At 40.3% G+C, this 20,286-nt stretch overlaps 3 protein-coding genes across 4 annotated transcripts; 2 read left to right on the plus strand and 1 right to left on the minus strand.

Annotated features, from left to right (window-relative positions):
• The first annotated feature begins 1,759 nt into the window (after positions 1-1,759).
• Positions 1,760-4,556, plus strand: LOC117767953. Its single transcript, XM_034595914.1, has 4 exons — positions 1,760-1,824; positions 2,832-2,971; positions 3,830-4,390; positions 4,440-4,556. The coding sequence occupies exons 1-3, from the start codon at positions 1,788-1,790 to the stop codon at positions 4,289-4,291; spliced, it is 639 nt and encodes a 212-aa protein (XP_034451805.1). The 5' UTR covers positions 1,760-1,787; the 3' UTR covers positions 4,292-4,390; positions 4,440-4,556.
• Positions 4,557-7,317: 2,761 nt separating this feature from the next.
• Positions 7,318-10,519, minus strand: spring1 (SREBF pathway regulator in golgi 1). Its single transcript, XM_034594895.1, has 5 exons — positions 10,039-10,519; positions 8,990-9,146; positions 8,757-8,908; positions 8,452-8,565; positions 7,318-7,869 (listed from the first exon to the last, which is right to left on the minus strand). Exons 1-5 carry the CDS (start codon positions 10,135-10,137, stop codon positions 7,786-7,788), a joined length of 606 nt encoding a protein of 201 aa, XP_034450786.1. The 5' UTR covers positions 10,138-10,519; the 3' UTR covers positions 7,318-7,785.
• A 42-nt stretch (positions 10,520-10,561) lies between these two features.
• rnft2 (ring finger protein, transmembrane 2) lies at positions 10,562-19,060 on the plus strand. Of its 2 annotated transcripts, XR_004614871.1 has the most exons (11): positions 10,562-10,679; positions 10,785-10,862; positions 11,684-12,201; positions 12,312-12,388; positions 13,051-13,151; positions 13,471-13,624; positions 15,893-16,042; positions 17,360-17,425; positions 17,547-17,648; positions 18,156-18,436; positions 18,484-19,060. XR_004614871.1 is itself a non-coding variant. In XM_034594894.1 (10 exons), the coding sequence occupies exons 2-10, from the start codon at positions 10,816-10,818 to the stop codon at positions 18,288-18,290; spliced, it is 1,350 nt and encodes a 449-aa protein (XP_034450785.1). In that variant the 5' UTR covers positions 10,562-10,679; positions 10,785-10,815; the 3' UTR covers positions 18,291-19,060. The 2 variants fall into 2 exon arrangements, 1 of the variants encoding a protein (XP_034450785.1); XM_034594894.1 differs by having other exon boundaries at positions 18,156-19,060.
• Positions 19,061-20,286: the final 1,226 nt, after the last annotated feature.

Below are 20,286 nucleotides of genomic sequence, written 5' to 3' on the forward strand. Positions count from 1 at the left end.
ACACACACACACACACACACACACACACACACACACACACACAGACACACACCTGCACATTCAAACTCACAAGCACAAAGTCGGATAAAGGGGCTCGTATGAAAGACTCATTCTCTAATGCAGGCGCTGAGATCTCATGGACCGTGTGGTTACATTACTGCAGAATATACTCACACACATTTGACCAGTGCTATAAACAAACAATTGTAGTCTTCCAGTAATTTGTATAATCATAACGCCATGTGTCTGAGCAACCCTTTTTCTTTTTTAATCGAACGCCTTCATAATAGGTGCAATTTTGCAAAACAGCGTGAAATACGAGGCAGGTGTTTTCATGCAAAGGAAAACTGATCGTTTTATTATTTGATCGTGTTGGTCTGAGAAGAATGTGCAGGTGGTTCTACGATATTAAAACGACTCAGAATGCAGTCTAACAGGAGACGTGGTCAGTATTTTGTTTTTCAGGAGGTCAGCATTTCTTAACTATAGCAGTACCCGAGGTCAATAACACTATGTCTTATTTCTTTTGTTATTTGCACAATAAACTTTTAGTTTAGCTAGTATCACGTAGACGTTTTCTTTGGTACAACTACATTTTGTACATTTTGAAGTAAAAGTATTCTGTAAACATTTGTAATTTTTGTGCTGCTTCGTTCAATAAAGAATATTCAAAATACCTTTGTTGGGCTCTTGGCATGAAATTGTTTGGTTTTTAACATTTTTAAGGAATAAATTCAGGGTCATAGCACAAATGCATGTTCCAACAAATTGTGATTATTTCAAGATTGGCAGATCTGACTTTAATCATGCATGAGTCAAGTATATACAGTAATTTGAAGATGACAGATTGTGGTATAATGAGCCTTAAAGGCTTAGAGAAACAATGGGGTTCCAATTAGTGATCGGCCTCTACGGGCAAAGGTCACAGGTCACAAACCAGCTCTTTGTTGATATTGTGATGGTTAAAATTAAAGGTATTTTAATATCATCTGCATATAAAAGAGATGCACCTTTTAAACTGTTGATTTGATCTGAAGAGGAAGCTTTTACAAGGAAAAGAAAATGGGACCCAGAACAGAAACTTGCGGCACACCGGTGCACCAAGCTTCTATGTAAGAGGTAAGAAAAAAAACATCGACTTTTCAGCATTTATCTGTGTTAACATAAACTTTATCGGAAGAGGAGGGGCTTTGTACTCAAACACATTGTGGGTGTCGGTGGAAACTTGCTGACGATAAAGCTGGAACCTTCGGGGGAGGATTTGTGCCCTGACGTCTAAAGTCTTATTTTCACTGAACAAGTGGAAATTGATATATAATCACGGTTGTGAGTGTTTTATTTGAACTTTTCCATTAATATATGGAAGAATTAAACTTTCCCATTTTCACTTTTTTTTTTTTATAATTCAAAAAGAAAAATCTAAACGTTACCAAAATCCCAAACAGTGAATTAATCATATTTGATTCAAAGATACCAAACAGACTAGAGTGTAACGTTGTATTGTTAAAAGTATTGATATTTTTTATTTGAATTATTTATTTGTTTGATGATTCTGAGTCCTGGTATCCAAGGAGCACATGAGGCGGTGATGTCACCTCTGATGGTGAGACATGTAGCACGCTGTCATAACATGAGTGATATGCTGAACTGTAAATGGAAACTTTTTGTAATGGGTGGGTGCAGATGACCGTGCATATGATCGTATATAAAGGCCAGTTTACAGGTGAAAATATGTTGTGTGTCACTTTGCATTTGGTTTGCTAAGTGAATCTGCTCCAGTCGTCGCTATGGATTTTAAAGTCCGGGAAGTTCTGAGACACTGTGGTAAATATCTTTATGATTTGCAATAAGTATATTGTTATCTAATGTATTTAATGACACAATTTAATATTAGATGTCCTGTGAGAATAACCTTTCACATTTTATTTTCTACTTGAATCATGTTGCATGCAAGCTTTTATTCACACGTGTGTATTTTTTTTTGAATCTGCAGATCTATAAATTTTGATTGAGTTCTCCCCCACAATTCAAATGTTGTCTTGTAACATGCACTTTAAACTACCTGCAGGAAATAGTCTTGACCAAGGAAATACTTTTGTGAAAATATTGATGTTGAAGGATTTCCATTTTGAACTGCATTTAATACGTATTGTTTATGTTTCCTGTTTTACTTTTATTTGACAACTGACTAAACATTGTTTTAACACTGATCTGATGATTTAAACAGCTTTTATTTCCTTTTAATCGTTTGCAGAGGAAACAGTATCTATAAATCTCCATTTCCTTTTATTTCTGTCTTTGGTTTGTTTTGTTCTTTAGTTATATTTCTACAACCACTTGCATCTTTAATTTGGTTTGTTAATTCTTAAGGTAAATGCTGCAGGGGGACTGACACCTTGAGTCTGAATACTTGTAATACCTGTAATAAACTAGTTAAAAAACAATATCCACTAATTTACAGGGAAAAGGCAAAGATGACAGGAAAATCTGAAAATTTAAATAACCACATTTTCTGCAACGTCAGTGTATTTTGCTTTACTATCCTCCAACAACTCTTCAAATGTGCCTTGTTACCACTTGCGAGTTTCTCAATCTCTTTAGATTAAGATTCAAAATATGATTTTAAACTGAAACTGGTCCAGAGTTTGAGATCAATAATCAGGGTTCTTCCTTCCTTACTTGGAGCATCATCAAAAAGAAATCAATCACATAGTAGTTCTGTAAGTCGCAGTATTTTTCAGATAGTATCAATGTGCTTTTAAAGATGCATTTTTTTACCTCATATTCTGTGTTACACTCGAGTCTCACGTATCCTCTTTATCTTTGTTCAGTTCTCGTCTACATGATCCTGGAGTTGCAGTGGAGGCCTGTGTTTTCTGCTCCAGCTCACAACGACTGCAACGACTTAAAAAACACCAAGCTTCTCTCAAAGCTGTTGCTTCATGAAGTGAAGGACCTACTGAATCACTATGTAAGTGTCATATATCTACAGATTACATATCTCCTGTATTTTGTATATTTTTGAGTTGTGGGGACATTTTGCACCAGGTATTTTATTTCTGATCTTGCACAGCTGTTGATTTGTTATCTGACAAAATGATCTTAAAGATATTTTTCTTTGAACTCCTTCCTCCACTGCTTCCTTTGATCGATTATTGAAAAAAATGACCTAATCTGCTTTTGTAAAAACGAAGCTTCACCTCATATCTTTCTACTCAGGAAGTCAGTTTAAAACCGCACTAAACTTTTAAAGTCAGTCCTGGTTGATTTGGCGACAACTGTGGTAACCATGGAAACAGCAAGTACATTTAAATACTGTCGCAAACACTTATCGAGCAGCTACTTCAACACAGATACAGCAGAGGAGCCGTTGGTGCTTTTGTTTTTAGTGCAGCAGAACAAACGAATGAGCTGAGTCAATCATGACAGAAACAACAATCCGGTTCCATTCTGTGCACGACTAGTTCTCAAAAATATCAAAGACGTTTTGTACAAATTAATTAATCTTGTAGTTTTAAATAGACTTCAACAAAAAAAACATCTCTTTCAGCTGAAAAATGCTTGATACAAAAACATATTTTCATCTGAAAGAGAATCTGTAAAATAGACTAAGAAGGAAAATAGAATTGATTTTCTTGTCTTTAAATTTGAATTATTATATTGTTAATTCAAATGATTTCCTTTACACTTGAATTCCACATCAGATGTAAATAAATGCATTTTATTTTCTGAAACTACAATTCCTTCTTTTTTACTCCTATTTGCATTTTGCAATCACCAACTTACAACTCCATGAAATCATATAAGATCTTTTCTTTCTTTCTTACAGATAAAATTTCATGGACCCAGGTCTAATTCCAGCACAGATGATGTTCCTGACTCCACCGTGTCCGGGGTCAACGTTTTTGAGAAGCTGCAGGACGTCTACGTCAAGAACAGGCTCTTTCAGTGGCACGTTTTAAACGTTGAGCAGCATCACTTACAATTATGGGGAAACAAAGAACCTGTTGCCAGGAACCTGTCGCAGGTCAAGGGCCGACTCTCACACCATTTGTCTAAAGTAAAGCTCCTTCTCACAGATTTCTTTCCTGACATGCCTTTGCCACCAACGCCGGCCCCGCCGAACTCCCCCACTGGTCACACTTATGCTAAAAAAGAGTATGGATGGCTTGTCATTGTCAGACTGAGGGACTGGGAAAAACACGTGCTGCAGCTACTGGAGGAGATGGACAGCATGTGTGTCCAGCAGAAGGTTAAACGGTCACGCCACACATTTTACAGTTTACTCTGAAGAAACCCACTTTCCCAACACCTGCGATAGTAAAGTTACGTACACTGAAACTGTGAATTCACAACTGGACCAAATTTTCCAAAGATTTCCTCCTTCATTTTGCTCTGCCATCAAATTGAGCCAAGATAAAATCCAACTCTTACCAGAGGTCACATGTTGGTGTTAAAGCCCCGAATCCAAGTCAAATATTTATTTGTTTAAAACATGGGTCTTCAACGTTTTTCAGGCCAAGGACCCCCAAACTGATGGAGAGATGGAGCAGGGACCCCCTACTGTATATATTGTATAAAATTGTGTTTTATAAAAAATTGTCTAATCAACCAAAAATTTCGCGACCCCCCTGCAGTACCTCCGCGGACCCCCTAGGGGTCGTGGACCCCTTGTTGAAGACCTCTGGTTTAAAATATGAATTTATGTGAATCAAATTTACATTTATTGGAATGAGATCTAGATTAGATCTTTATATTTATATCTTGAATATGTCATTATTTTCTAAAAAAAAGGCTGATGTCATTATTCTGATATTATTCTGAGGATTATTGTTATTGTTATTATTTGAAGGCTGATTCTATGCCGTTTTTATTTATTTATATGTATATCTATTTTTATTTAATTCAAGTGTTTATGTATTTCAGTTTTTTATTTAATAATTTATCAGAAAGGAAACCAAACAAAAACATAAGTTGTAATTGCAGCATCTACCAAGAAATATTATTTTGTGTGGTTTGACATCTTTTTTTTTCCGTTGAGCTCATCATACGTTTCACCTTTTTGAGTTTACAGATGAAGATGTATAAAACCTGAAGTCTTGAAACATGAATTTGACTTTGTCATTAATATTTTTGTTACTGAATAAAAAACTTTGTTTGCACATGTCCTCTGATCTAATTATTCTCCTGCATCTCGGAGCACATCCTCGGAGGGGACTGCTCCTCCGGGCCTTGTCCACGCGTGTGTTTGAGAGGAAGCGGTGGAGTCGCACTCTGTTGAAGTCAGCCAGGAACTCTCTGAAGTGGCCGGAGCACTGGTTCCACATGTCAAAGGTCAAATAAACAAATAAAGACAAATAAACATAAAAGTTACTTTGGCAGAGTATCATAAATACAGATTAATCCTGTAACTATCAACTAAAATCAGTTTGTGCTGCAGATGTTGTTGCAGTTAATGCTTTTCTTTGACTTTAAAAGACTTAAATGACTTGTAAACACTTATTTGACATAAATACAGTCTGTGTGCATTTGGAGATATATATATATATATATATATATATATATATATATATAACAGCAGGATGACGCAAAAGCCACACAACAGATTTCAATGAAATTCGATGGAGGGATATGACCTGGACCCAAAAATAACCCATTACATTTTGATGTGGATCCAGGAATTTCTTAAACATTGTGATTTTTCCAATAATTTCCCAGGGAATAATTCAGCTCCATTCTAGTTTGTCTTAAAAGTAAAGTGTTGACATGTGTGTTGGTAGATTTTTTAACCTTGAATTCAGTGTAAATGCAAAGGGTAACTTTTTAATGTGGCTGATGCAGCTCATCAAATGACCGTTATTTACTGATTGGTGTTTGAAAGGACAGTTTGAGAGAGGTTGAGGTTTGCAGTTTCATTATTTCCAATATGGAAAGCTCATCAAATTGGCTGCTAGCTGTCGCTGAAAAGAATGGTATCAATCTTCTCATCTAATTTTTGCCAAGTAAGTGAATTTCCCTGAATACCTCAGAAACAGATTTGTTCAATTAAAACTTTGTAAGGATTGACGCGGCTCCCGTGTGACGGTAATTAATCAACTTGCCAAATGAGATGGGGGCTCTGATACATTTCCTAATTACGACAGTTTGTTTTCTCAGCCTTCGCCGATGATTAATTGTTTAGCTGTGGCCATCTCTCCCCTGTGAGCGGGCCACAGCGCCTGAGGTGGAGGGAGAAGCTCAGAAGAATCACCTTCAGAGAGCTGCGGGTTTGGACTCCAGTCACCGTGTTGCACAGTGAAATCCGAGGACAGATGGACAGTGCAGAGCAAAGGCAGATACGTCTGTCAGAGGCTCGTCAGAACAATGCAGGAGAACAGCAGCTCCGTAACAGAGATTAATGTGAGTCTGGTGCTCGTCAAATGAAGTGATCGATTAATGTTCTGTTAGAAGTTCTCATGTTTTGTTCTGTACGAGCCTCAAATTAATCTTTATCGCTGAAACACAAAGTTCTTGAAACGTTAAACACTTTGGAAAACATCATTTTTTATGTTCCTTAAATTTCTTTCAGACGATTGTGACTGATTGAAATTGTTCCAGTTATCTATTTTAACTTTTACTATTGTACCTGAATTTCACCATTAATATTAATATAATTAAAGTTTACTCATTTTGGCGGAGAAACCGAAATTATTGGTGATTGCTTGATCAGACGTTTTCTTCAACAAAATTTCAGCCATAAACTTCTTGAACAAACCTTAAAATTCAGGATTTTCTTGTGGCCTTTGCTAAACCATAGAATGTGTGTAAAGACGGACGACATGACAGCTCCCACAGTGAAGCCAAAGTGTCTTGATCACCTCCTGGTGGCTGGCTGCAGTATAGGTCGTGACTCCCCCATGTTAGTAGATGGGACATGGACCAAACTAAAATGTCAAAGTACATGTCAAATTTGATAATTGATCAAGTTTTTATTTTTTCCGCTAAGTTTGGTTTCAATTAGTCATGTGATGCTTTAAAAATGGTAAAACGTAATGATTGACAGCCGAGACTAATGTGTGATTGTCGAGCACATGTATAGGCGGGACCTCGACCGTCCCCCAATCGCCACTGTGCAGACTCCAGCTCCCGTATCCAGGATATTTTTGGGCTTAATTTCTGGATAGTACGAGGAAGTAGATATGCGTCGTCCATATTTATATAGTCCATGTGATAAACTACAAACGACCCCAGTGTCAAACTGCCCTTCACATCGGGGCAACATTTTAAGAAATGATGAATTTATGTCATAAAAAGCACAACTATTATCCTAAGTGATTTTATTTCACAGTCACTTTTATTAAATAGCCGTTCCATATGCATGCACTATACACAGACCTAACGACACATTCTCTGCTGTTTGAAAATATTCAACGAAACATTAAAACAGCTGTTAAATGTTCCCAGTTTAAAAATGAAGACTTGATGACGTGAACTGGTTTGAAGCTAGTCCTGATGGATGAGCTGCCTGCTATTACAACCTGATGATCATCACGGATGAATGTATGAAGCATTCTATGCACTTATGAAGTGTAAATAATCAAATCACATATAGAATTTGTCCATTTTTTTTTTCCCGAAGCTGGTCTCGGATGTCTTCTGTCCTTCCTTTGCCACTATGATGCAAAATTATCCAAGACAGCAGTTCATGTGTAGAGAGTCTCTGCTCCAAACAGCCTTAGGCGTCCAACCAGGAGGCTTCATGGGCCCACTGCTGTTCCTGTAAGTCCTTCACTCGGGAGGAGATGCTTATACGGGGAGAAGCTCTGGAGGACTCTCTCCATAGCAGTACTTTGCTTGAGGGTTTCTGTAGGTGTTCTCATGTTGAACACTCTGCACGAGAGAAACAAACGTTAAACTATTTCTTACATTTAAGTTTGTGTTTGTTACAATGCAGATGGACATTATTAAACAGCACACGTTTGAATATTTATAGGTGGTTGATTTTTGAAAAGCAAACCAAGAAGAAATTTAAATAAAACATTCAATCAACTCCAGAAACAATAAAACACTGATTTTGGAATAATGCTCTCATCGAAAATAACAGGGGATTTAGAAAAAGTTAATATTCAGAATTTTATAAGAAGTTAATATTGAATACTGGGAAGAACAATCAAAGCCTCAGAAGAATAAATGTGAACAGATATTTTAATCCCCAGAGAATTTAATCATGAACTGAAATTATAATACTCGACTGCAGGAGTCATACTTTTGAATTAAATACATTAATTTCTTTCTTTATAGCTACTCTTCTATATTACTACGGCAGCTTGTGAAAAGTACATTAATGGATAATATATGAGCAAAATAGTGACTCTGTTCATTGACAGATAAGTGAGACATATGGTTGATTATCTGTGGGAGAAACATCTTCATCCCTGATGACTTTTTAAATCTTTCTGTCTCATCACATACTTGTGAAGACGTTCTACACTTGGCCAGGCAGAGCTCGAAATGATCCTCCACAGCAGTGAAGAGATTCTGGAACCCTTCAGCTGCTCGATTCAGGAAGTGCTCGAGCAGAGGTTGCTGTAGGAGATAAGAGACGGAGCATGTGTTCAATTAGTTTTTTTTCTTTTTCATAACAAGATTCAACTTCTTGAATTTACAGATCATCGTTTTAAGATGTATAAACCCTGAAGTCTTGCAAAATTGATTAGTGTCTGATTGCAGTAACGAAACCAAGCCCCTGAACATCCTTAATGTGACAGATCAGATACCTTATCAGGCTGCAGACAACACGACACGCAATACTCGTAGATGCTACAGCAGCCGTTGGCCAGGCAGCTTTTACAAATGAACTGCCTGGAGCTGGGTGCAATGACGTTGCAGCAGCCGTTAACCAGCAAGTCTATTCTCTCGCAGACGTAACCTGAAAAACATTACCACAGATAAGCATGTGCGTTGATCAAAGGGAACAAAACATTTGATGGTAGAGAGCTGGATTACTCACCAAGTTCGTCTGTGAGCAGTGTCTTGCCCTGGATGGAGTTCCTGCACTGAGTGATCTGTCGGCTGCTGTTGCCCAGGTTGAATCGGACCTTCCAGGGGATGCGATGGTCTGAGTCTCGGACCTCTAAGAGAGTGCGGTCCCGTATGGTTCTTTCCTCCTGCACAAATTCACACAGGGAGGTCGTGAGAGGTCATGAAAACACAATTTAAAGTGCAGACATAAAACAATGTGGAGCAAAGACAAAAGGTTCTGGAAGAGCAGAATATAAGAATGGCCACTGCTTCTTAAAGGTTCATTACCACCTCAGCATTTATCCAGAGCCCAATAACAAAGTAATACATTGGTACTTTGCATGTGCCAGACCATGCAGTTAGTGAGTTGAGTTAGTGATGTGATGCCACTTTAGATAAGTAATGATAAATCAGCAACAACTCAAAAACCAAAGACCAAACCTTCTAGAGGTCATTATATAACTAAATGTGACCAATTCAATTGTTTATACTTTCGCCAAGGAGGTTATGTTTTTGTCTGTGTTTGTATTTTGTTGGCAGGATAACTCAGTGAAACTTGGTTGAAGGATGTATCGAGGGTCAGGGAGGAGATCAGGGGGCAGATCCAAGAATTTGTATCACCTTCTTTAACATTGAAAAAGAAAATCAGATGTGTTTTCAGAGAATGATATTTACAGGGGTGTGAAATTGTGCAGATCCAAATAACAATGGATCTCATGAGTTTTAATATTGTGCCATAAGGATTACTCAGGAGTGAGAACAATTTGCTTTATGTGGTGATTAACATCAGATTCAAGGCCCTCTCCCCTCTGACACACTTTGAATCTCCCTGCCACACGTGCAATATATAAATATATAATGCATATTCACTGTGACATGTTTTTTTTGCAATATCTTAGAAGGTTGAGAAAGTTGTGCAGCTCCAGGATCCCTTGCACTCTCTCTGGCTACACATCCCATGTACCGAGCACCTCCTCCACCTCCATCACCAGCTGGTGCAGGAGGTGCGGTGGGGATGGGGGGGGGGGGCTTCTCTACCTGTTTGAGTGTGCTGGTGAGGAAGTAGATGAGCGACAGTCCGAAGACGACCCCCAGCACCCAGCGCTTCCTCAGTAGCCGCCGCAGCACCATCATCATAGCATGGCTTGGTTGCGGAGATGGTGACGGCGCCGAGCATCCAACCTCCAGGGGGCTAGTTAGCTTCAATGTGACAGCTAACCAGAGGGGTTGTGTCCGGACAGCATCCACACAGCCGTGCTAGCTAACCCATGGTGCAGGCTGGGTCACTCAGCTGTGGTAAACACGTCTCAGCGGCTAAGCTAACATCACAAAAAGCCTGCTTAGTTGGAACTGCTAGCTAGCTGCCGTTAGCATTAGAAGCTAACCGCTGCTATTTTTAAAACAAGACAAATAAGCTGCAGCGAAGTCCAGTGACGTGTTTTCGTGTCGTTTACAGGGAAAAAAATTAAAAGTCCGGTTTCCAGCGCCTGTGACGTTCAGGCAGCGAAGAGCCAGCAAAACACACTCCCAACGCGGAAGTGGTTCGGCGGGATTGGGGCCGCTGATTGGTCGGATACCGCGCACCGCGGTGACGTCATACAGGAAGTGTCCGGCCGCAGACAAGGCAGCTTGTTTTAACGATGAGGAGAGACAAGGAGCGATTCACGAAACCGATTCAGGTAAAACATTAAAACACGTCTTTACAGATCTACGCAAGAAAACACACACACACACGCACGCACGCGTGAATAACATATTGTGTTATCGGTGATGTGTGTCTTCAGGGCTGCACCATGCGGGGATGAGCGCCGGGCCATGCAGAGGAGACACAGCAGCAACACGGATGGCATGCCCTCTGAAAGGTGGGTCAGCTGGATCCTCACAGGGCAGCTGCTCATTCTCCTCCAGCGGGTTTTATACTAGAGAGTTAGTGTCATGTGTGAAGCTTCTGTCCTACATTCACAGTCTGAGGCGTTTCTCATGGGCTTCACCAGGGATAAGATAAGATACTAAAGGATAAGATAAGATGAGATAATATAGGATAGGAGGATAAGATAAGTTAGGATAGGATAAGATAATATAGGATAGGATAGGAGAATAGGATAAGATAGGATAGGATAAGAAAATATAATATAGCAGGATAGGATCGGATAGACTAGGATAGGATAGGAGAATAGGATAAGATAAGATAGGATACTATAGATAAGGTAATATACGATAATATACGATAGGGTAGGAGGATAGGATAAGATAAGACAGGATAAGATAAGATAGAATAGGATAAGATAATATAATATAGCAGGATAGGATAGGAGAATAGGATAAGATAAGATATGATAAGTCAAGATAAGATAAGATACGATAGGATACGATAAGACCTGTATTGATCATCCATTGAGGAAATTCACAATCGACGGAGCATCACAAGGGAAAAATGTTGTAAGAAATAACAATAGAAAAACTACATTCAATGAAAATGGGAATACTACAAGGCTGCAATAAAAAAAGATAAGGATAAAGGTTGTGTAATTGAGTTCCCTTCCAAAAGAAATGTTTTCCCAGTTTGGAGCTAAAGAACCTGACCTCAACTCTATCAAACACCATTGTGGCTGAATGGGAGAAAATCTCTAAATCTTCCAGACTAATAATTTTTTTGGCATCCATCTTTTTTCTCCCCATTCAGGAGCCGAAGCCAAACTCTAGGATCCGAGAGCAGCCTTGATGAGGGAGGCGTCTTCGACTGCCTGAAGCCCGACTCAGTCTCCTCCCCCCAGCAAATCTTCTCCGGCCTTGTGGGTGTCCCCTCCGGTTCTGTCTCCTCCGCCCAGTTCCAGGCAGCCGGCTTAGTCCTGGGCTCTCCCCCTGAAGTTTTTATCCAGATGACCGCATCATCCAGAGAAGAAGGGGGCCCCCACCGCTCTGAGGGGGGATCCTTTCTCTCTCGCCCGCCGCAGCACCACCATCACCACCACCATCACCACTTCCACCACCAGGCGCTGCAGCACAGGACGTCCTCTCTGCTCCAGCAGGCCGCCACGTCGGCCGGCTCGGAGAGGCATGGCTCCAGGGAGGAGGGCCAGGAGGACCCGTCCACGCCGGCCCCAGCCCTGTCCGAGCTGAAGGCAGTGGTCACCTGGCTGCAGAGGGGTTTCCCCTTCATCCTGATTCTGCTGGCTAAAGTCTGCTTTCAGCATAAGCTCGGTACACCAGCCTGTAGAGCAGATACTAGTGCTACTACCAGTGTCTAGTTGTGCACCACTTACAACTCACTAGGTCTGGTTTAGTGATGGTGTTGCTTCTCTCCTCTGCAGGTATCGCTGTGTGCGTGGGGATGGCCAGTACATTCGCTTATGCCAACTCCACATTCAGGCACCAAGTGTCATTACGGGTAAAAGAGAAATACAATATTGTAACTGCTATAACTGATATTTTTTCAACGTTGACAAGACTTGTTCTGATACTGACCCTGACCACGAGTCCATGGTGTAGCGATAAGAACTACCTACAATGCCATAGTTTCATTTGACGAGTACATTGACCGTGTCCCCTACACTAACATGGAGGAGGCAAGATCTATGACATATACTGCAACAGTTGTAATTTACAAACACAGAGGGATAAAATCACAAAATTCCCATCTTACGATCAATCGTCGACATTAAATATCTTTGAGGCGAACCTGGTAATTAGCTGAAAAAGGAATGCATCTGAAAAGTTGTGTTAATACTTTGTTTATAGCAACAATATACACGTTTCCCTCTCGACACGGGAAGTCTTTCCTCCCATAGTCTGATGGTTTTGTGTTAACATGACCACAACATAATATTAGTGGATATTCTGCGTAAAATGATCCCTAGTATATGTCATAAATATGTTAAGGTTTGATTTGCCTTCCCCTTAATTCATCAGTTTCTTACCTTGTACATATTTTATTTAGCTGTGCTGCTCTCTAGTGTAATGCACCAGACAGTCTTGCAAAAAATAGCATTGAATTGCAATTTTAAATTCAAAGTAATCCATTATTATAATGAGTCTGTTTTGTTTTACCAGGAGGAACGTTCTGTTATTGTTGCTCTTTGGATCTTAATGTTCCTTTCAGGGAATATATTCTATATCTACTACACATTCAGTCACGAGGAGCTGCACAACAGGTACAAGCCAAAATACAAGTGTGTTTTTTATTGTCGCTTTGTTTTTCTTTCCCTGCCATCTTATGATTTGGATTGATTCAACTTAATTAGGTTTTTCCGTTCATTCTCTGTTGTGCAAGTCATTTTGTTTTTACTTCCATTTCCTTTAGGGAGTCTTTCTCTTCTTGTTTGGTCTTGTCCTGTGAGTATTTTGTGTTTAATTTCATTGTTTTTAGTTTTTCACTTCATGTTTAACATTTGTTTTGCTGTTGTTGGTCGTTCAACCATCCTGAGTGAAAACAACAGATTCTCCAATATTCTCCAATATTCTCTCTTCCAGCCTTATATTTTCCAAGCCCAACCTCAGCAGCTTTGACTTCTTCGACCTGATTTGGGCTGTGGGCATCACTGACTTTGTCCTGAAGTATTTCACCATCGGCCTGAAATGCTTCGTCCTCTTTTTGCCCAAGATCCTCCTGGCGTTCAAATCCAGGGTAAGAAATCCTCATTCATCCCTCTGACCCTGAGCACATCCACAGAAAATCTGTTGTTATAAACATAGTAATCAATACAAGTTTAAATGTTAATAATCTAAGATACAAATCTGTGGATTGCCCCTTTAAAATGCAATTTTGACAGCCTGCCACAGATGTTGTTTTTCAGGCTAAACATTAACTCGGTCGCAGAAAAGTTCACAGTCGAAGTTGTGAAACTTTGTTCATAATTTACGAAAAAGGAAATTTGCTCAGCCATGATGAAATGCTCCGCAGAGTGAAGAAAGTGCTGAAGGGTCACAGTGTGAAACTGTTTTGTATTCATAAGGTTTTAAATGGTCCCTCCTTAGGTGAGCTTGTGCATGTCTGTGTGCATTGTTCTGGCCCGAGGCAACAGATTGTGTCTGGAAACGCGCACCCACACACACACACACACACACACACACACACACACACACACACACACACACACACACACACACATGCATTTAGACTTCCATACAGGTACAGCCCTGGTGTGTGTGTTTGTGTGTTTGGCGAGTGACGGGTTACAAAGTATTAGGATTACATTTTCCACTGATAAACAGACCTACAGGCCTGTCAGAACCACGGCAGCCAGCAACTGAGCTCATTCGCCCTCGAGAGGGTTGCAGGGGTGAGGTCATCCCTCCCCGGAGCTCGACCATTACCTGTACCCTCCACACACACACACACACACACACACACACACACACACACACACACACACACACACACACAGATATGCTATACACACAAAGAGGATTTGATAGCTTTCATAGGACACATGTTGAGTTTTAGGAAGTCTCAGATTTCATTTCATAGAGTCTATTCTGAACTCGATGAAGTCACAATCAGTCATAATAAACCTGTCTTCTTCATTAGTGCATCCAACGAGTGATACACTAATGATCCTATGTCTGCAGTCAGCACGAGTCTGCGCAACACAGCCACACACACACAGAAGTTCCATGACCTCTTAGGCTTGTATTTACTGTTTGTTTTTTAATCTTATTAATTACGTGTGTAGGAATATTCATTGTTGAATTTAAATTTTCATGGCTGGAAGTTCTTTCTTTTAATTTGTGGTGATTTTGTACTTTGTCTGTTCTATTGGCCTCAAACATAGACTGTTTACAAAAATGGTTGTAGACACCTGAGCAGAAAAGGAAAAGATGGATTAACAAGTGATTTCTGTTTTGATCAGGATATGGAAATTGGAGCCAACATTTTAAAAACTCAATTACATCCCCCACCCAGCCCCAAAGTAAAGATGAAAATGTAAAGTTGTGTTATTGTGCTGTGGTGGAGGAGATTAAGCGATCAGACAAAGTAATGAAACCAAATAAGTAGGAAACCACTCAGACACGGCCTGAAGTGCAGCTTACTCAGACTCCCTGGCTCGTGTCCAAGCTTCAGATTTGACTGTTTTTGCGTGGGCGTGATGGGCACTGTGGGATACGAGGCCGAGGGGACAATAAGGAAGATGAATTAGCCATGAGCGGAGGTCTTCCTCGCCTACCAACCTGGCTGCCCGTGGTTCTTTACCCACAGTCATCAATCTTTGTCAGCTGCCATCCAGGAAGTCATTATGCAAGCTGGGATGCCACGAGACCAACGGGGAATCAAGTTTGCCTTAATTTCGGTCGCCCTCTGGGGTTTTTTTTCAGCGTCCCAAATCACTTAGCGCACTTTGCGGCAGTGCGGGTCTTAGCGAGAAGTTGATTTCTTCTCTGTGATTATGGATGGGAGGGGAGGTCCTTTAAAGGCAGCCAGTGAGGCCCCCGTAGGGCTGGGTTTAATGTGGGCGCTGGGTAGCAGGTGGAAAGAGCCGCTGCCAGTTTCCCTTGCAGAGTGGGGAAATTGCCTGTACCGCTGTGAAACTGTGGAGCTCTGGACAGCCGCCATGTTTGGGCTGGAGGCGTGCTGTTTTAAGCTTTTAATACTGCACTGCTCTTGACTAGATAGAAGAGTACCCCGAAGCTGTTCAGCTCTTTCTGCTTCTCGGACTCTCAGTGAGTGGATCAGAGAAAGAACACGTTGTTTATATATTTTTATTTATTTGAAACTTGGGTCCAGTTCCTTTCTGTTTTGTAGTTTCTCCTTCAAAAACACTGCCTTTCCAAATAGTAAAATATTAAGTTGGCACATTCACATAACTGCCATCTGCACATGGACACACAGTTTGATTAACGCTTCTAAAGAGGCCTCAGCAGCTATTCTAGTTTCTAATTGTGTGTGTTTATCCAGGGTAAGTTCTACCTGCTGATCGAGGACCTGAGCCAGCTGTTCAGGGCGCTGGTGCCCATCCAGCTGTGGTACAAGTACATCATGGGAGAAGACCCGTCTAACAGCTACTTCCTGGGAGCCACGCTCATCATCATCTACAGCCTCTGCAAGGTAATCACAGAACAATATAGGCACAATTATCTCACCAGAAACATGGCAAGAATGGCAGAAGTCAGAGTAAGACTTTCTCTGACAACTGTTGGAGTAAAGGTTCCCGTTGAGAGAACGGAAAAGGAGAAACCAGAATGGAGAGTGGAGCTACATGACAGTGAGGAGTTCAGAAGAATCATTAGGAATCGTCCTCTGGTGACCAACATCTATGAATATCTTCATTCAGTTTAGTTGTTGTCTCGCTGTGGAACATATGAACTGAGTTTCCCAAGACAATAGATACAGTGAAAGCTACTGAGTAAACTATTAGTTCTAACAATACAGTACCTTAGGTCATTCCAATAAATTAAAAATAACTTGGGGCTGGGTTTTGCACACAGGAAGTTGTGGTGTGTCAAAAGTGACGCACATTGATAAGTATGGTCACCTCACCTCAGCTGAGGGATCTATGGAAGATTGAAGAAGACAGGAAACCCACATTGAGGTCACAGCAAAGTCACTCATCAAAGAGGAACCTGAAAGTTCGTTTAGGCCCATGAGTTAGTTTTGAGTCAGTCACACCATTGTGTGGGCGGCAGAAATAGTGAAACTGTTTCAGTGGAACTTGGATGAATGAATCTCTGAAGGATGCAACTGTCATTTATATTTACACACTGACACTGTCATACGTTTTTTAAAACGTGTGTTCACAACTGCAGTTCAGCTGAATGGGGGTGTGTCTGTGTTTGTGTGCGTGCTGAGGTGCTGCACTTTGGTGTCTTCCGAGATCAGGCCATATTATTGTTATCTCAATATGTATCAGTATGTATACATCCGCATTAATAACATTGTGATTGCTGTAGTTTAAGTATCTTGGAGCTGACACTTTTGCTCCAGACTGAAATATCTGAGCAACCATCCGGTGGTTTATTAGCTAACCTGGTTGAGCAGGTGACGTTAGGAGACTTGAGTCGTCTGGAGCGTCCACAGGTTCGGTTCTGACTCGGCCCTCGGCTGCATGTCTTCCCCACTTCCATCTCACTCTTTCTCACTTAACTCTGTCTAGCAATACAGGCTTAATGTAAATAAAGAAAATACGGAAAATTTACAACTTTCCTGTGGATTGCCATTAAATTTCTTACAGATTTTCATGGTCTCCAGAGGTTGAATTCATGCTGATTTCTACTATTCTCCTTATTTATCATATAGCACCTCCACAAGGTTAATATTTGTGGTTTTCAGGAGTCCCAGCAGCTATTGGATGGATCTATGCAACATTTTGTGCAGTTGTTTTAACTCTTTAAATTTTGATCTAACTTTGTCCTCTTTGTTTTCCAGTCCTTTGACATCTGTGGACGTGTATCAGCCATATGTAAAGCCGGGGCTGTGCTTTGCAGCTCCCAGGTCAGATTCACACTCGTTTCATTTATTCCACATTTGAGGACACACAAACAAAGATGTGCACAATTTGCATTGAAGGTTTTAATAAATGTTTGATTCTTAAACTTGTTGTTTATTCATCCAGAGTTATGGAGTGAGGGCCGGCAATCAGCAGTGCAGCGAGGCGGGGGACGTCTGCGCCATTTGTCAGGCTGATTTCAGAGATCCCATCGCCCTTCTCTGTCAGGTAAAGAGTTGGTTAAACTGATTAGAGCAAGGTGAAGAATTAGAAATAAGATTAAAACTGAAAGATTGAAATTTTTAAAGAACGTAGGCTGAAAAATTATGTCTAACTGTTGTGTCTCTGGTTGAATGTTTTTAATCTAACCTCTGACACGTTGAAGTACATATACAATGATTCCTAAGGTGTAGTTATCAAACTCTTATGGCAGAGAAATGTGTGAAGCTTGATATTTCACAGTTTAAAGATCAACAACTTTATTATAAATAACTGTAAATAAAATACAACCAAATATATAAAACTTAGAAAGAAATTCTTTGTTTATTCTGTGCAAGAGCAACTTTTATATCGGCAAACATAAACGCTGATACTGATACGTTTTTTGAATATTTAGCATCCAAACAATAAATCTGCTGGGCTCTAGTATCAGCTACTGAGTCAGTAACAATCTATATTTTGTGCCAAAGCGTTAACTACTGATTTTTAGAGAGAGCCATTATGTTGTTTGTGCAGCACGTGTTCTGTGAGGAGTGCTTGTGCCTGTGGTTCGACCGGGAGAGAACGTGTCCGCTGTGCCGCTCCACCGTCATCGAGACCATGCGATGCTGGAAGGACGGCACCACCTCGGCTCACTTCCAGATATACTGAGCCGTGACCGCGTGATGGATGTGCTCCCGCAAAAACGCAACTGTGCCGTGACACAACGAAGAAGATGGTGTGTCGTGTTTCTCTGTTTTGGTAATTCTTAAAATCAGGTTTTAGCACAATTGCAGTAACACACACTGCTTGTGGTGGTTTTGATCTTGGAGGCGAGTTGAGCGTCACATGAAGCTGCTGGTAGGAGCCACGTGCGTTAACAAAGCTGTGCTGTTGTGGCATTAGTCCCATTTATGTGTACATGTTGATTTAGCCCCTGTTGTACATTTATTTTACATTTTAAACATGCTAAAAGAGTTGATTTGTGTGGCGATAATGTAAATAATCACAGCAATCACAGAGTTGTTGTTATTCTTTTTGATTTTGTCGTGTATATATCGTGCCTGTATAACTTTCTTTTTTAATATAATTTTTGTTTGGTATATAATTTAAATGTCGGCAATATTTATTTGAATAAAAGGGAAATGTCTCACAAAAGATTGCAAGTAGAAAACAACATCAAACATTTGTTCCACAAGGTTATTTAGATATTGAGTAATGAACATAAGGTGGTGTGTGATTTTTTTTTTTAAATATCCTAATCAACAGTTCACTGTACTTGGTGCAGATAATGAACAATTATAATTTCCAATAATGTTCACTTATTCACTTACAGTGGGAGTTCACGTGTGAAACTTCATTTCATCTGTGGATATTCTTAACATGAGTAATTTCCTTTAGAATAATGTGAACATGTTTTGAATTAAAGCACTTTAGCTCACTGTGTCCAGCCCACTTCTTATCCAACTGTAACGACACCAGCAGAGAACTTTATTTCAGAAAGACTTTTATTATCTTTGACTACTTAAAAATCCATATGAAATATTCAAGAAGTATAAATAACACACACTTTATAAAAGACATTACACGTTATATCAGAGAAAGCTTATTTCCAGGAAATCACAGACAGCATCAACAGTAAAGCTTCCAATGCACAGGTCCTTTATCATAGAAAAGCCACTTAACACTGCCCCCAACAGAGAACGCTAAAGAATAAGAACATGTGTAAACATCATGTAAACACTGTAGAAAACACCCATAGAAACATTCATCCTCTCATATTATCTACACTTGCACTTACAGTATAGCTTATGTAGAAGGTACAGTGCATGAAGAGGCTCGGGTCTATTTCAGTGCAGTTTATTTTCAGGATTGCACAAATTTAGCTGTAGATACACTTGAATCAGTTCAAACCCTTTTGTGATGAATGCACTCCCGCTGTGGGAGGCAGTCCTATTAGTAAGCTTTTCCCTCCACTCTACCAGGGGAGGATTACATCACTGTTTCGTAACCTGCGGGATGACAGAATGGGAGAGAGGCGCAGGGGGCAGGACGCGCAGCTCTCTGACTGACTGCAGGGCTTCAGCGTGTCAGCTCCCTGTGAGACTCTTAGTGCTTCCACAGTGGACCTGAGTAAGTCTGCGTGACACGTGATGCTCCGTGTCGGACACTGAATCATTTGACCCTGCTTCATCCTCCTCTTCCTCCTCCGACAGTGTGTCATTCACTGCGCACATCTTCCTGGACGGCATCCTCCTGCAGCCCTTTGCTTTTAGTGCAAATGGTGTGAGCCCGCTCCTCGTGCATGGTCCTAAAGGCACCATCTATATGAGATATAATATATAATATACATTAATTGACATAAAGCATCTAAGAAACGTTTTTAATGGTGTGAACCAACACATCAGCTTCTTATTCCTCTTATAGTTTCTATCACAGGATAAATAGCATCTTTCAATAAATGTTTTCATCCTTTCAACCAAAAGGATGCAAAATATACTTCCAACAGAAACCTGACCACAATTACAACATTACGGTTATAAACAGATGCACATATAAGGTATTTTAAGATAAAGTAATAAAAGCAAAGTGAGGACAGAACAGGTGAGTGGTGGAGGAAAACATTTACTATTCCATTAAATGTGAATTTAACCTATTAAAAACTTAG

The sequence above is a fragment of the Hippoglossus hippoglossus genome, chromosome 9 (assembly GCF_009819705.1).
Source record: "Hippoglossus hippoglossus isolate fHipHip1 chromosome 9, fHipHip1.pri, whole genome shotgun sequence".
Lineage (NCBI taxonomy): Eukaryota > Metazoa > Chordata > Actinopteri > Pleuronectiformes > Pleuronectidae > Hippoglossus > Hippoglossus hippoglossus.

Bases quoted from the DNA above. Each gene is read 5' to 3' on its own strand.
- LOC117767953 (XM_034595914.1), top strand. From the start codon at position 1,788: ATGGATTTTAAAGTCCGGGAAGTTCTGAGACACTGTG. The intron at 1,825-2,831 runs GTAAATATCTTT...ATCTTTGTTCAG, and splicing joins GGAAGTTCTGAGACACTGTG to TTCTCGTCTACATGATCCTG. The intron at 2,972-3,829 runs GTAAGTGTCATA...TCTTTCTTACAG, and splicing joins AGGACCTACTGAATCACTAT to ATAAAATTTCATGGACCCAG.
- spring1 (XM_034594895.1), bottom strand. From the start codon at position 10,137: ATGATGATGGTGCTGCGGCGGCTACTGAGGAAGCGCTGGGTGCTGGGG. The intron at 9,147-10,038 runs GTAGAGAAGCCC...GAATTTGTGCAG, and splicing joins TCACCAGCACACTCAAACAG to GAGGAAAGAACCATACGGGA. The intron at 8,909-8,989 runs GTGAGTAATCCA...AATGTTTTTCAG, and splicing joins ACTGCTCACAGACGAACTTG to GTTACGTCTGCGAGAGAATA.
- rnft2 (XM_034594894.1), top strand. From the start codon at position 10,816: ATGCAGAGGAGACACAGCAGCAACACGGATGGCATGCCCTCTGAAAG. The intron at 13,625-15,892 runs GTAAGAAATCCT...GTGTTTATCCAG, and splicing joins TCCTGGCGTTCAAATCCAGG to GGTAAGTTCTACCTGCTGAT. The intron at 17,649-18,155 runs GTAAAGAGTTGG...TTGTTTGTGCAG, and splicing joins CCATCGCCCTTCTCTGTCAG to CACGTGTTCTGTGAGGAGTG.